The following is a 16,327-nucleotide window of genomic DNA, read 5'->3' as shown; positions in this document are numbered from 1 at the left end:
AGGGCAAATTTACTTTATGTTCTTCAAGCAGCTTTTGCAGGGACGGCAGGTCATCACCCAGTGGGATGCTTTCCATCTTCTGAATGCGTTCTTCCGTGAGGGTTAGCCAGCCCGAGAGCTGCTGCAGCTGCTTCTTCTGCAGTCCCATCAGCACATCGTGCAGCCTGGCCAGGGGGACAGAACATTATTGCCTCCACCTTGTTCCCTGGCAGAGGCACCAGGGCAGTGGGAGCAAGAAATACACACCCTTGTCTAACTAATTGTCCAAGCAGCAAAGAGTCCGTCAATGTAGAAACTAAGGAGGAAAACCTTTATTATAGTCATAACTGGAGTCCATTAAATGCACTGCAAGAGCATAAATAACAGCTCCCTGTATTCATAACAGAATCATTGTTTCTACACTCAGGAATTCCTGCCTATTAAATTGGTGGAAACGGCAAAGGAATGCGAAACACATTGTGGAAAGTGAAACTGACCATGGGATAAGATTGTGGCAGAACACTGAATGGGAAGTTCACGTCACACTGCCCTGTGGTCACCTCCCAGCAACTCCTCGCTGATACTAATGCTACTGCATAGAAACGGTCACCTGTGGAGGTAAGTTCGAACCATCAACTGGGGGCAGCCTAGAATCACCTGATGGGAAAGTCTCAATGAAGTCTAGATGAAGTTGGCCTGTGGCTGCGTCTGTGGAGATTGAACTGATATGGGAAGGCCCGTCCGAAAGCGGGCTTGCGGCCCTGGACTGTGGAAGACTAAACAAAGCTAGCTGAGCACTAAGCATGGGTGCCGTCATTCCTGTTGCTCCTGACGGTGGAAATGACGTGAATACCTACTTCAAGCTCTTGCCCCTGTGATGGCCCCAAAATGATGAGAGCGTAACCTGGAATTGTCAGCTAAGATAAGCCCTTTCTCCCCACGGTATTTTACCACCATAACAAAAATAAAACTGTGATATCATCCATGCAAAATATATCCTCCCTTCTCACCACCACCTCCCACATTCCAGCTTTCTCCTATCCTATGTCCTGACTAACATGTCATGAAGGACACAGAAGTCATGAACATTCCAGTGACAGGACCCATACAAAGGGGTCAGGCCATTGCAAGGCCTGCTCTGTCCTGATCGCTTTCACAAGACCCACAGACGGGCCCTTGAGCTTAACTGTGCAATGCGGTCTGTGGAGTCGGGTTCTTGTCCCTTGAGTTCCACTCACCTCGACTGCCTCTCCATGCTCTCCACCCGGAGGGCCTCCCATCTCGCGTTCAGCAAGGTCATCTGTTCCTGGATCTCAAACTCCTCCTCGTCCGACAAAGTCCCCTGGGTCATCAGTTGGTTGCCAGCCTGGAGGACACTGCCCACGCTGCTCTGGTGTGCTGTCAGCTCCATCATAAAAGTCTAGAAGGGAACATGGTGAGCAGTGGTGAGTCACTTGTCGCAAAAACATAAAAAATAAACAGTGCGTACCTCGGTATCAGTGCCATAGAGAAAGCAACCAAGACAAAGGAGCCTGACGGCCTGTATTGAGCTCTGAAAATAAGAAGTCAGCATCAACTAGAACTCAGAAGAAAGCTAGATCAAAGAAAACAATGTTGCAGACAATGCTTGTTTTTAAAACGTTTACATTTGTTTATTTATTTGTGTGAGCTCCAGCCTGCACGAGAGCACCTGCACTTGGACGGGAGGGGGCAGATCACAGTACAACTTGTGAGTGGTGATTCTTTCTCTGCACCAAGTTTCGGGAATGAAACTTGGGTCATCAAACTTACCAGCCAAAGACTGTATCAGGTAAGTCATCTCTTTTAAATAAATGCTGATTATGTTGCTAATATATCATAAAGGAGGGATTAGCCATACATATAAAAAATAATCAAGCCGGGCGGTGGTGGCGCACGCCTTTAATCCCAGCACTCGGGAGGCAGAGGCAGGCGGATCTCTGTGAGTTCGAGACCAGCTGGTCTACAAGAGCTAGTTCCAGGACAGGCTCCAAAACCACAGAGAAACCCTGTCTCGAAAAACCAAAAAAAAAAAAAAAATAATCAAAACAACACATCCACATACGAGATAAACTTCTTATGGAATATTGCCATTTCTAGTCATTTCAATCCCAAATGCCAAATAACATCACACACAAACATACATATATATATATATATATATATATATATACACACACACACACACACACACACACAAGATAAAACAAAAACCTGCTTAACCAAAAAGAATTCCCCATACAGTGAAAATCATTATTGTATCTCTAAGTAGCAAACAGTTCCCCTTGCACAAAATTGTTCAGGAGCATTGGATATAACAGTGGATAAATCAGACGATAAATGAAAATAATGGCTTTTCTGGAAGCATCAGAAACCTAATGATTTGGGATACCAGTTGGTCATTTTGGTTTTCAGCTACAGCTAAACATTTCAAAGAGGAACACCGATGTGCAATGATATCCATCAGCAGTTCTAAAAAACCTAAGATGGAAGTCTGGAATCAGACTCCCATGAACTGCTCATCATCTACTCCGGTTTCCTAGCCAAGCCCATTTAAAGAGCACAGGCACTACACGGTGACCTTTTTTTATAGAGCAGAATTCAGGAAACAGCAAGCTGATCATGAAGTCACCCCACCCACACTGAAGTCAGGCACTACCCCCAGACAGATCTGGCGCTCCTCTACAGATATTTACTTCATGGGTAGCAAATTGTTCTTTGACTTCTTCAACATCATCAGAAATGTCATCTTGCTCCTGGAACGTGTCCTCCGCAGACAGCAGCCACGTCAGCACTTCCTCTAGAGCTAGCTGGTAGCTGTCCAAATCCATGTCCACCTCGGTGACAGTGCTGGGGGTCTCAGCTCGGGGATTCTGGCCTTCCTCGGCCAGCGCTGCGCTCTGTGGAAACAAACCCACAGCAATCATGAAGATACAGGTGTTCACTGCACTCACACTGTCTGGAAAAAAACCAAGCAGGGACCAGAGTCTCAGGAGACAATACAGCTCTCAGGAGCTGAGCAAGCAAAGCCATGAATTCATCAGAGGACGGTTACTTGGCGCACTAAGACATCGAGAAATACAAAATAGAGTATACACATGAGTTCCACATTTGAGGAAATTCTAACATAGAGTCAGGGGGAGAAAAACATCCCACATGAGTCATGGCTGGACGAAAATAAATGGCTCTCCAGGAAGCTGGAAATGCCAGTGGTCCCATAAAGGGACACTAGTTGACTTCATGAAATAGAAAACATTAATGGAGCACAGAAAGCATGCTGGCCCTTGGATGTAGCGAGCTGCGTGGAATCACAACTGATGGAGATGTATAATCAACTGCTATGGCTAAAGTCTGACCTATGCTATGATCATGCAATGATTATCAGCTGCTTGCATATGCGTGGGCTTATGGGCAGTGCCCACCTGGCAATCCGGGATTGGCAGGCAGCCCGTGCCTACTTAAGGGCTGGGAGAGGTTTGCTGGGGGGAGAGGAAAAAAGGAGAGAGGAGAGAGAGAGGAACAAAGAAGGAAGGAGAGAGGGAAAGAGAGAGAAAGAGAAGGAGAAGGAGATAGATTGCTGTGAATAAAGTCCTGGAATAAACTGCAGTGAGAAGAGCTCCGGTGGTCGCGTCATCCTTGCGGGTCGAGGGTGACCATGACACTTGGACAATGGCTACAATTTACAGAAAAAGCCGGCCAGGAACTCTGCTTTGACCCCTGATTAAAATTCCTTCAGGACCCCACATTTTAATGTTGCATGTTAAACAGTGAACAACCTGTGGTACTGACAGGATTTGTGTTTCACTTTTTGGCCCTCTAGTTTGGGGTTTTCAGTTCGGGGATTAAGGCTTGTAGAAGAAATTTCTGCCAATCTCTTTCGAAACAAGTTTCTCATTAAGGACTTTGTGATCTGGCCATCAAGCCTACGGCCCCTCTTGCTCATTGGTTCCCCTTCAAAGCCAAACTTATTTAAAACTTGTGAACAGACCATCCCATGTTCAATCCTCTAGCACATTGCTAAATAAAATCTTCTACTCGTACATGAATGAAGAGAACAGTACTGAGCCATGTTCACACACATAACATACATGAACGAAGAGAACAGTACTGAGCCATGTTCACACACATAACATGCATGAACGAAGAGAACGGTACTGAGCCATGCTCACACACATAACATACATGAATGAAGAGAACGGTACTGAGCCTTGCTCACACACATCACCACCAGTGTTTATTAACTTTCTGTTTCAACACCATTTCAACATTTGCCCCCAGATGACTGAAAAGTTGGCAAATCCATTTTTAGCCTTACTTTTAGAGTGACCATACAATTAACCAATTCACACGTCTTTCATGACAGCTATACCAGAACAACACATACCAACCAGGAACAAAAGGAGACTGCCATCACGTGTTTCTTCCAGAAGCTTCTCAGTGGTCTCCTCTGGAGCTGACCCCTCCTGACTTCTCCAGCTCTCCTTCCCAGAAGCAGAACACTGGTTCCCTCCCAGTTCAGTGGCCCTCCCCATCTGTAAGTGATGGACCTCCTGAAGCTTCTTTTTCTCCATATACTTTGACTGAGTGATATCACTTATTTCTATTGGTTTTAAAAAGAAAAACAATCCATATCCTGTAGATACTCTGTTTCAGATAAAACTCTTTCTACCCGTCAGCAGCTCTGACACCCCCAGTGTCTAGAAGATACATCAAACCATATCCACAGTTAAACAGTCCACAGTTTTACCCCCACCAGGCTGCATGCACCCAAGTACTCCAGCCAGAAAGCTGGGTGACAGATTTGGTTTCTCTCTCTCTCTCTCTCTCTCTCTCTCTCTCTCTCTCTCTCTCATTCATCACCCATGTTTAATCTGTTAGTCCTACCTTCAAAGTTCAACTCAAACCCATGCAGCCCTTCCACGTCTACAGACATGTGTGTCTCTCCTCTGAGTGACAATGGCTTGCTAACTTTTGGCACCCACAGTCCTACCTCCCAATCCATTTCCCAGACGGCAGAGAGAATGATCCCTCTCATGTGGTCACACCCACAGACCGCCAGGCCTGAAATCCTCCACTGTCCTCTCAAAGATCTTAAGTCACAACTTAAAATTCTTCACATAGTTCACTGAAATACTGAGATGGCAAGATCTGGAGAAAGGCAGTGTGGGCACATGGGGATGGATCGTGATGGATTAAAGAGAGAAGACTCCTCTTAATGGTTCTGTTTAAACTGAGGAACTAAGGAACTTCATACATGGAATTCAACATACATAAGAAAAAAAAAGAAAAGTCCACTCTGGCTGCAAATTATAGCATAAGGAGTAATAAATTAACATTAAAACTTGGAGTTGGAGCACAAAATAAGTTGTTTTAGAGAAACCAAATGAATATGTTCAACTGAGTTACAGGAGTTAAATGAATCAGTCATTGTAAGTCAAAACGCTGACTAAGAGACAAATGACGCCAAGACATAGAAGGAAATATAAGCTAAGCTCTCAATGTAAAATCCTGAAATCATAGCTCTAAGATTTTTCTAAAAGCGATTTAGGAGAAAATGTCTAGAGAATGATAAAAGCATGCAAAACTAGGAATGCTGGTAATGAAGGGTCCTCGGTGTAGGTACCAGCATCCATGGCCAGGGAATGGGGTGGAGAGGAGAGCAGCAGTAGTGGGGATGGGGAGAAGGCAAGCTCAACATGCAAATACTCAGTGGCCATTAATTTGAAAACAGATTTTCAAATGGCAGGTTTTTAAAGAGATGCAAGAATTACCTACAGACAACCTAATGCTACTCAGCGTGTTGGCAGAAAGTAGAGCCAGAGCGGGGGCCGGCTGTCAGTGTTTCTTAGAGAACAGCAGACAGCAAGACGAGTCAACAGGGAGATAGTTAAGATTTGATCCCATTCGGTTTCCTCAGTTAATGGAATTGCCTCTAAGGTAGCAATAAAATACACGTGGAGAGGAAAGAGTTAACAAGCTTATCTGTAGACAAACAGAAAATGGTTCCTAGAATTCTTACCATGTCACCTTGCCCCCTAAATAGAAGTGATTATTTTATCCAAATACCATAAAATAAACACACACACACCCGTGTCTCATTTAATATTATTGTGTGGGTGGGTGCACATATATGGAGGTTACTGAACAACTTTATAACATTGATTGTCTCCTTCTACCTTTATGTGAGTTCCGGAGACCTAACTCAGACCCATCACCCTTCGGAACAAGCACTTTTACCCACTGAGCCATCTTGGCGGCCCTCCCTTTGTGAAAAAGAGAACAGCCTCAACACTAAGAATTGAAATGTCTTATTTTTGTAACAAAATCAGTCCAATAAAGAAATGACAGAAGAAGCTAAACAGAGGAAAACCCAGCACCATCTCCATGACCCAGTAAGGTGTATCATTAAAGCAGAACGTGTCCACATGACCAGAGGCCAGAGTGAATCACTTGCAGAACTTAAGGGTTTCTCTTCTGCATTACTTCATGGTCAAAACTAAAAAGAAATCTGGATTCACAATCAGGCCCTGTCTCTGCCCTTTTCCTCCTCAGTAATTTTTTTCCTTCTTCTAAAAATTATGTTATTTTTGAAATGGATAAAAATAAAAATGATTAGTACATTCCATCTGAAATCTAAAAGAACCAGCAAATTCTCTACATCTCACAGAAGTGTGGGAGAAAGATACTATGTTTAAGATTATTATCATAATCGAAGAATTAAATACTTTTAAAAAAAAAGGAATTTGCTAAATGAGAATGTCAAAACAAATCCAGAAGGAAACGCTATAATAATGATAGGTAGGCAGGCTTACTGAGTGCTCATTCAATGCACTGTCTTTACCAACAGGGTAATATTAACCACAGTGGTTGAGAGGTCAAGACACCAACCCCATACAAGTACTAGGGGATGAAATTTAAGCTGGAAGGCACACACATTCTGTCTCCTCCAAAATGTACTTCTCACAAATTTGAAATCCCCACCTCCCTTTCTCATTGTGTGTGGAGACTGCTGTGGTGTGGGAATGTGTGTTTGCACAGAGGTTGATAGCAGGTATAGTCTTCAGGTGTTCTCCTCTTATAGCATCGAGACCATGTCTCTCGTTGAACCTGGGCCTCATGGATTCAGCTTGGCTGACTGGCTAAGGAGCTCTAGAGACCCACCGGTACCTACCTCCCAGCCCTAGCATCTCAGGGATACCAGGGGACCAACGATTATGTACATGAGGGGCATCCTAACTCAGGCCCTCGTGTGTGAGCAGCAAACACTTTACTGACTGAGCAGTCCCCCTAGCTCTTAGGTGCACCTCGGATCTAAAATGTTAGACTGTGTGATTTCAAAATCCAAACAAAGAATCTTCCTTTCATGAACAAAGACTGGTATTTTAGAGAAAATCTCAAAGAGATTGAGTCAAGACAGGATAATGGAGGGAGAAAAAAAAATCCATTATTCATATCTTCTCAGGAAAGCCTCATTTTTACTCTGATGAAAACATCTGTTAGCCCATTTATGGAAAATTTGATGAGTAACTTATGTAGACTGCCTCTCTTAAGAAAAAGGGAAAGAGCCGGGCGATGGTGGCGCACGCCTTTAATCCCAGCACTCGGGAGGCAGAGGCAGGCGGATCTCTGTGAGTTCGAGACCAGCCTAGTCTACAGAGCTAGTTCCAGGACAGGCTCCAAAGCCACAGAGAAACCCTGTCTCGAAAAACCAAAAAAGAAAGAAAGAAAGAAAGAAAGAAAGAAAGAAAGAAAGAAAGAGGGAAAGTAAGGTTTATATTTTGAGAGTCCTTATGAAAAGAAAATGGGGGAAAAAAAGTTCTTTATTAACAGTCCCCAAACAGAAAGAAAATTAATACTTCACACACACACACACACACACACAGCCATGATAACATGAGAAAAACCATTTCTCATGCCTGGCAGCAATGCCATGGTCTATGACTGTGGTTAAAAACCCACCCTCTTGGCAGCCGGTTTACAACAAAGTACAGCCTAAGATCCTGACTCCAACTCATCATGGGAAACAAAGTGCTCCCCTTTTCAATTTGTCTGAGTGACACATATGTGTAACAGCATGCTCACTAAAAAAAAAAAAAAAAAAAAAATCAAACTTATAAAAGGCATGGATGCCAAGAAACTATTACCCAGTACCTAGGAGGAAAGAAACGCGCAAGTCAGAAGTCCCAAGACAAATGGACCAGTACCTGCGTATTAATGTCTTCCTCGTCACACTCTTTCTTGTACTTCCGCGGGAGCGTCTCCACCTCCCGGATGGCATCTATCGTGACTTGCTGAGGAAGCACCTCAAACAGAGACGTTAAATACATAATTATGGATTTCTTGTCAGGGAGCTGCACGGCAACATCTAAAAGTGGAAGAAAGGATGACTCAGAGGTGCAGAATCTGTGAGCTTCTTTACGTGAGGTAAAAATGTAACTGCCCTTGTACCCAGAAACAATGCCGCGTTTATCAACTCCGCAACACTGTGTCTCAGGAAATTGCTACTGCGAATCACAGATTGTGAGACAGTTTGAAACAGTCTCCCAGAAGCCCGGTATGAGGATGCAAACCTACAGTCCCAGCTCCTGGGAGGTTGAGGTAGGGGGCTCAAGAGCTTGAAGGATGCCTGGGAGAAATAATAAGTAAGACTGTGCCTTCAGATGAAAATGGAGGAGGGGGAAGCTATCTTAAAACACTCAAAGGCAAGCCATACAACTTGCCATTTAAAATATGACACAGGCCTCATTCATACAACATTCAAGCCTAAAGCCTTCCAGCCATATGCAAATGCTCACACATACATGCATTTTAAGAAACTAAGCCAACACTGAACTGTTTGTCTAACAAGCAGATTCCTAAAAGTGTTTCAATGCTACTTTACACAGCTTAACTATTATTCAGTGAAATAATTAACCCACTGCCTAAGGAAGCTGCACATTTAAGTGCAAAAGGAAAAATATCTGCAATAAAATGGGAGGTGGGAGTTGGAGCCCAGGAACTTATTGATAGGCAGCCTAATAAGGTGGACCAAGGTGGGAAGTGGGAGAAAAACACATCTGACTTCCTCTGGGCCACATGGCACACACAGGGGTGCACACATGCACACCACTCACTCACAACACACACACACAAAGGTAAATAAGAAAATAAACACAAAAATACAACAAAATGGCTTACATCTTAATTGTCATAATACATTCTAAAAACAAAAACAGCATCATTTCTCAATTATAAAGCAGAATCGAGTTCAACAGTACATTCTCAACCTTACCTTCAGGGTCTAACAGCTTCTCAATTCCCAGATAAGTGTGGGCCTTGCTAAAAGCATGTTCGAGTCTCTCAATTGGGGACATTTTGACCACTCTTTCCCAGCTGAAGAGATCGGGTCTGAAAGTACCATACAAACGAAATTCAGTAAAGGCAAAAGACAAGAGAAACGATGTAGATGGTGTCGTAATCCATCACATTCTCAACTTTAATTGTTTTTAATTTATGGGTGCCATTTAAATTGTATCTTTTGTCTCAAAAGTTTATAAGCTACATAAAATCAGAAAGTAATTAACAGACATGATGATAATAAGTAGAGACTCTAAGGTGATTAGAGGAGTTGAGTCTATATAGTAAACCACAAATAGAGGAAATCTATCAATACAGACAAGGAAAAAATGGCCCCACAGCGGTAGGAGTAATGACGTCAATGAGCTTAAATCTATGAATTGGCACCACCAGTGATTTCAATGGACTAAGTTCTGCAGTCAGGACAACAATTCTGGGCCTGGAGGTGCACAGTACCCAGGGGGCTAAAACAAGAGGATCACAGATTAGAGGCCAGCCTCATCTACAGAGCAAGTTTGAGAACAGCTTCATTTACATAGTAAGTTTCAGACCCCACTTGGTGCCTCTACATGCCCAGAGGGACTAAGGCGAGCAGACAGAGACCACAGCTGTAAGCTTTCTTTAGCTATGCTAACCACAAAGGTGCTAAGGGAATCAACTCCCTTCCATTCACCCTCCTAGCAACAACTAGTGTTTTGTTTACATCTTGTCTTGCTTCCTGTCTCACAACTTGAATAGCATCACTGGCTTGACAAAGCTACAAGACGTTTGTTTTCTTTGTACACCATTCTTGTCTCTGAGACCCCCCCCCCCAGACTGGCCTCCCCCATCCCCATTTCTACCCGCTTCCTCTGTCACTCAGACACCAACCTCCCACATACCAGATGGATGCCTCTTCCCTCTTGCCTAGTGTATTTTTCTTTAGTGGGCCTACCATTTCTATACACTGTACAACTTAGAGTTCACAGCCACACACACACACTTCTGAGGCAGAGTCTTCAACAGGCCTCAAAATAGTCTCAAAATAGCTAATGTGGCAGAGGATGACTCTGAAGCCCCAATCCTGGAACCACCCGAGTTCTGGGATCCTTGGTGCACCACCATGCCCAGCTACAGCTTACATTTATCTTTTTAATTAATGACTGTCTCCAGTTGGAAAGAACTGGATCCTTGCTTTGTTCCTGCTGTATCCTTGTGTTGAGTGCAAGAAACCGCTTTATGCACACTTGTTGAACCAATGAACTAATAAATGCAAAATGTACCAGACAAAGTCAATAGTTCCTTAACAGTTCCGGGCAGCATCCTCAAGAAGACAGAGGAAGAGTAAGGGAGGGAAAGGGTCTTTAACCCCATAACAAGTTCAGAATATCAAAAAAAAAAAAAAAAAAAAACAAGTTATAGAAAACATCAGTCTTACAGGAAACTATATTAAAAGCACCGCCTTTGTTATCAAGAGCGAATCATTCTTCTCACTTTCTCTAGTTTGAATCAATGCTATGTGCAGAGCCAGAGCCAGTGAAGAATAAGAGAGGAGGGGCACGGGGAAAGGATACCACATCTCAAGGATATTCTAAACTTAGCCATGATTATTTCACAATCTAGCAGCCTACCAGCAAAAAAGAAAAACAGAATAAAGTATGAAACAAAGAAACCCAAGCCTATAGTGTACAGAGACAAACTTGTTAAGATGCAGGAAGTAAGTTTAGAAAAGTGTTCTTCATTTGTATATATATCAGCCAGGAACGTTCAGGGAATTAAATGAGGAAATTAATAATTCATAATAGCAACGAAACATAATATGATTTGCCTGCCTTTTGCATTTAATCTTTAATGCGTGCAGAATTTATTTGGAGGGTATTGTGTGGCAAGGCACATAATAGCACACAGTTAAACAACTGTCCCACACCCCCGTTAATGTGCAATATCAGCTCAACTGGTTACCAGGTCATTCTATACAAGAGAGCGCTTTCTCAGTTTATCTTGTTGGTTTGATTGTTTTGTTTCTCTGTGTTTCCCCGCCTGTCCTGGAACTAGTTCTGTAGGCCAGGCTGGCCTCGAACTCACAGAGATCCGCCTGCCTCTGCCTCCTGGGCGATGGGATGGAAGGTGTGTGTCACCACTGCCTGTCTGTTCCTCAGCTCTTAACGCTTTCAGGATGAAATATGAGATCATCCTCAGACACCTAGCACAGTCCTAGGTTGTCACCTTCAGTGCAAACTGTGATTATCCCACTACACTTCACAGCAACGTATTCACTGCCTTCATTTCTTATTAGAAAGTTATTTCAGGCCGCTTATTCTTCTGGGATGTAATTGCTTATTTTTGCATTATATTCTTATTGACATGTTAGAATCTTGCTTATGAGCTTTCATAAGAAAATTGGTGTAGCTCTTCATAATGCGGGTAACACAATAAACAGAGTTTTCCTTCTGCTATAAGAACAAAAGCTACACACAAGTCTCTGTATATATTACTGGTTAGGGCTAAATGAGTGGGACTGAACTATGTCAATTATCTTACATTTCTTAATTTATAAATGTGTAGGAGAAAGCATGAACCCTGCACTGTAGCCCTGGAGTCCTAAAGGACTAGCCAGTGGTTGATCTCCTATTATACTGCTTTTCCTTAACGTTTTACTGAACATGAGCCGTGAGGGTACCAAGATAGAGGATGCGGTTATGGAGAAGAGAAGTGGAGGGGACACAAAGGAGACAGAGATTTATAAGCCGAAGGGCATCCCACTTGTGCCGGTGGAGCACAGCGTTGAAGGCGAGTCCATCGGTCCAGCTGGTGGTGAAGTTGAGGACGTTGACTTGGCTGTAGGGCCGGGTGGTCTGTCGCACCCAGCTCAGCAGGATCTTCTCACTGTTGGTCTGCTGCAAGTCTGACATGACATCTTTCATGACATCTTTCACCTGTGGGACACACACACACACACCTGTTTATAACGTAACATTTCCTTCAGTGAAGTTCTTGGATAAGGAATATTAGACTTGGCCTGGCAATGGTGGCGCATACCTTTAATCCCAACACTCAGGAGCCAGAGATAGGCAGATCTCTGTGAGTTTGAAGCCAGCTTGGTCTACAGAGAGAGTTCCAGGACAGGCTCCAAAGCTACAGAGAAACCCTCTTTCGAAAACCAAGCAAACAAAAAACAAAACAAAACAAAAATTGGACTAATAAAAATATTACGGAGCTTGTAATTAGCATTTATTTTATTTCCAATTTCTACTTTAAAGAATGGAAAAATAAATTTTAGGTGTTTTTTAGGGTAGTAGGGCTTTCTATACATCACCCAGTTCCATGTCTTAAGTAATATTTGCACTTTTTAATTATACTGAACTTTTCTTTCATTGCTATGAAAAAGACATATTTTAATATCTTTTATTTGCAAGAGCTTTTCCATAAAAACGAAATACAAATTTAATTTTCTCCACAAATAAGAGCAGAAGCGTGTTGACTGACTACAAAATCAGAGAATTAAGCAATTTTCCTGAGAGCAATAAAAATCATACTAATGTGTGATACTAAAGAACTAATGTTTTATTATTATTCTAAAGTAATATATATAAGGGAAGAGCTCAAAGAAAGATGGAGACTCATCAGAAAGACCATTAGCCAATGTAAGGTATCCAAAAGAGCCAAATCTATGACAACTGCCATGTCAGGATGAATATTAGCAAAAGATGATAAACCTATACAGAAGTTCATAATTCATCCATTGATGGGCAGATGGATGGATGGATGGATGGATGGATAGATGGTTGGTGGGTGGATGGATAGGTGAATGGATGGATGGATGGGTGGATGGATGGATGGATGGATGGGTGAATGGATGGATGGATGGAAGTAGTCCTACCTTAACCTAAGTAAACATGGCCAGAGAAAGCGAGTAGACAGCACATGCCCCTGACACAGTGACTGAGGAAACTCAGCATGTTTCCTGCAACACCTCTACCCAATGAACAACCTGAATCTAACCTGCTGGTCAATAGAGTCACTCCCGGGGACATTCTACAAAGTAGCAGTTCAGAGCTCTCCAAAAACTTCAATGACATGAAATGCAAAGAAAGATTCAAAAAATACCCCCATGTTACAGAGATGAGAGAGAGAAAACCAATGAGGATCACTCATGGTCTTGAACCACTATTTACCTGGTTCATCACCCTGTCTCCCCTCCCTCTATCTGCAGCACAATTAATAAAAACCCAGAGAGAGATACTGGGGTCCAACCTGAAGGTCAGAAAAGCAAAACAGCCAATCACTGGCTCTTACTCTACCTCAGTCCGAAATGGTGATCCTGCCTCCAGGAATCTCAGAATGAGACTGTGTCTGAGAGCTGTCTTTTCCCATTTTATATTCCTCTCTAGATTAAGGGCGTGCACCATTACCACCCCGTTTCTATGGCAAACTAGTGCGACTACTGAGATTAAAGGTGTGTGTCACCACTGTCTGGTCTGTAAGGGTGACCAGTGGGGTTGTTTCACTCTCTGATCTTCATGCAAGCTTTACTTATTAAAACACAAATGAAATCTCACTACATCCATCTACCCCACTGCTCGTGGGAGATTGACCTAGGACCTCAGGAATACTGGCAAGCGTTCCATCGCTGAGCTACGCTCCCCTGCATAGACTACTGAGACAGTTAACCAAAGCTCCATGAGACCTACACCTAACTATTATCTCAGTATCATCTTCCTGACTTTAATGATGTTGGGATAATATAGTAACAAACGGTAATATTACACACCTTACACTTTTATGTTAATGCTATTGTGACTATAGAGCAGAGTTTGTTAATTTTAGTAAAAAGGCCATGTTTTTACACAAAAGTTTGGAAAGCACACTTTGGTGCTTTACATGGAAAAGGGTATACAAAGTATTCAGAGAGAGAGAGAAAGCCAGGGTGAGCTAAGGTAAAGCAGGTGTCTGCCGACATTTGGGGAATCGGAATGAAAGGCATTTGGAAACTCCTTAGACTATTCCTCCAACCTCTTTCATGTCTGAATGTAAGGCAATTTTCTGAATTAAATAGAAGATACACTTTTTCTCCTCTGCCCCAAATCTAGATCAAGCTGCCAACAACTTTCCATCGGGAATTGGTGTAAGTTAGACCGCGCTGTCTGGAGAGTCAGACGCTAAAGTCCTGTGGCCCGCTTCTAAAACTGGGCCTTATTTGGAAGTAGCGCTACCACACACAGAACTGCGTAAGGTAAGGTCATGCTGGAGGAGGATGACCTTTAAACACAGCATGACTGGTGTCCTCCCCAAAAAACAAAGGGAAAGACGCAGGGTTTGTGTCATGAAGACAGCAACTAAGTTTCCATAAGCCAGCACACCCCATTTTGCAGCAAACTAGCAGTAAGGATTTTGCAGCAAACTAGCAGTGAGGATAGACAAGGACCAGACTCTCCCAGAGCTTCGGGAAAGAAGAAATCAGCTTTGCTGACACTTGGGTCTGGGACTTACAGACCTCAGAATTTCAAGGTAATCAATGCGCCCTGTTCAAGCCAAGCACTGTGGGACTTTGATTTGGCTGCTGTAGACAATGACTAGAACCAGTACATTTTTAGGTCTATTTAGAAGTGATTGGGACTTTCCCCACCTGCCAGTGCAGAATGATGCTCCATAGCAACCCCAACGTCAGCTTGTGATTTCCATCCACGATATCAGTCCCCCCGATATTCACCAATTCCACCTGTCAGAACAAAATAATAAAAATAACGAAAGCAACTCTGAGGACAATGTCTGCCTAGAACACTGGCTTTTGATTTAGGACATTTGCACAGCAATATCAATGAGGATAGAAATTTCATTTCAGGAACAGGATCAATGCAAAAACTCAAAAGTGTATTAGTTATACTGCAGATCAATGAGAGCATCAGAAAAGCCACCTGACCTAGCCTTCACTCAGAGAACAAGTTCAGAATTTCTACCACAAAGGAACATTTCAAAGAATTGACTCCTGCCGGCGCTTACTGCAGCCAGCAGGCTTCACAGTAAATACCACTCCCAGCAGCAGAGAACCCCAAAGGTTGCTTACGTTGTTCTGATGTAAAACCTGCAGCACCCGGTTGACATTATTTAAGGCATGCACCCTTGTGGAACCACGCTCCTTTGGCTGGAAAAGGAAACAGAAAAGCAAGTAAGATGCCACATCCTCTCAGAGGCTGACAAAGTCTGACACGAAAATGCAAGCAGAACAGCAGGACAGGATCCATGTCACCCGTCTGGGTACCACAGGATGCAAATTCACTAACAAGACGAGATACTGGCTCACTAACCTGTGAGCCCACTGAAATCTCCTAGGGACCCTCTAAACAGGCATGGCAGTTTCCTGTCCCAGGTGAGACAGAGGCTTGAAGGACTTAGGACGTGGCGGGGATTTGGAGTTTTTAATATTGCCCTCACTACTCAAAGAGGCAAACAGACATATTTGAGAATCAATTCTGTCAGAGAAAGCCTCTTCTATTTAAACTTCTCTGGAGGCATAAAAGTAGCAGAGAAGTTTTACCTGCTTTATCCTGACCAAGGAGGAACAACAGAGAAAGGAGATATTGTCTAAACTCAAGGTCACGTGAGAAGAGTCCACACCTAGGGTATGACAAGCTAGGCAGCTTCTTCCTTCCACCTCTCCGGCCAGGAACACTCATGAGAGACACCAGCTTTCCCCTGAAGGTGCCCAGCCTCTGCCAGGAAGGCAGACAGAACATGTGATACTCAGGCTATGGCCAGGGAATAAAATCTCATCTTCAGCGGTGTGTCTCTCTATGACTTTATAGAAATACTGTCGCAAGTGTAAAATACTGTCACCACTAGTGAAGACATAAGAGACGCTGTCACCAGTGGGACGGAGAGCCTTACACACAGAGTGACAGATCTAGCTGTGAGGAAAAAAACGAAACATGGAGAAAATGCTGAAACCCGGAATAGAAATAATAATGTCTGAGGGCTGGAGAGATGGCTCAGCGGTTAAGAGCACTGGCTGCTTTTC

General features: G+C 43.3%; 1 protein-coding gene across 3 annotated transcripts in view; it reads right to left on the bottom strand.

Annotated features, from left to right (window-relative positions):
- The window catches only part of Utrn (utrophin), a 519,634-nt gene that overhangs the window by 372,434 nt on the left and 130,873 nt on the right, over positions 1-16,327 (bottom strand). For all 3 annotated transcript variants that reach the window (XM_041680416.1, XM_041680414.1, XM_041680415.1), the window contains exons 5-12: positions 15,377-15,454; positions 14,939-15,031; positions 12,076-12,248; positions 9,269-9,384; positions 8,202-8,362; positions 2,694-2,897; positions 1,218-1,399; positions 14-164 (exon numbers count right to left, since the gene is read on the bottom strand). In XM_041680416.1, the coding sequence (XP_041536350.1) occupies positions 14-164; positions 1,218-1,399; positions 2,694-2,897; positions 8,202-8,362; positions 9,269-9,384; positions 12,076-12,248; positions 14,939-15,031; positions 15,377-15,454 (1,158 nt within the window). The remainder of the gene's footprint in view (positions 1-13; positions 165-1,217; positions 1,400-2,693; positions 2,898-8,201; positions 8,363-9,268; positions 9,385-12,075; positions 12,249-14,938; positions 15,032-15,376; positions 15,455-16,327) is intronic.

Source organism: Microtus oregoni, unplaced genomic scaffold (genome assembly GCF_018167655.1).
Source record: "Microtus oregoni isolate MIOR12 unplaced genomic scaffold, Mior012 000033F_ref0000390, whole genome shotgun sequence".
In the NCBI taxonomy this organism is placed as follows: Eukaryota; Metazoa; Chordata; class Mammalia; order Rodentia; family Cricetidae; genus Microtus; species Microtus oregoni.
Note: the sequence above shows the minus strand (reverse complement) of the source record. Positions and strands in the feature narration are given on the sequence as shown.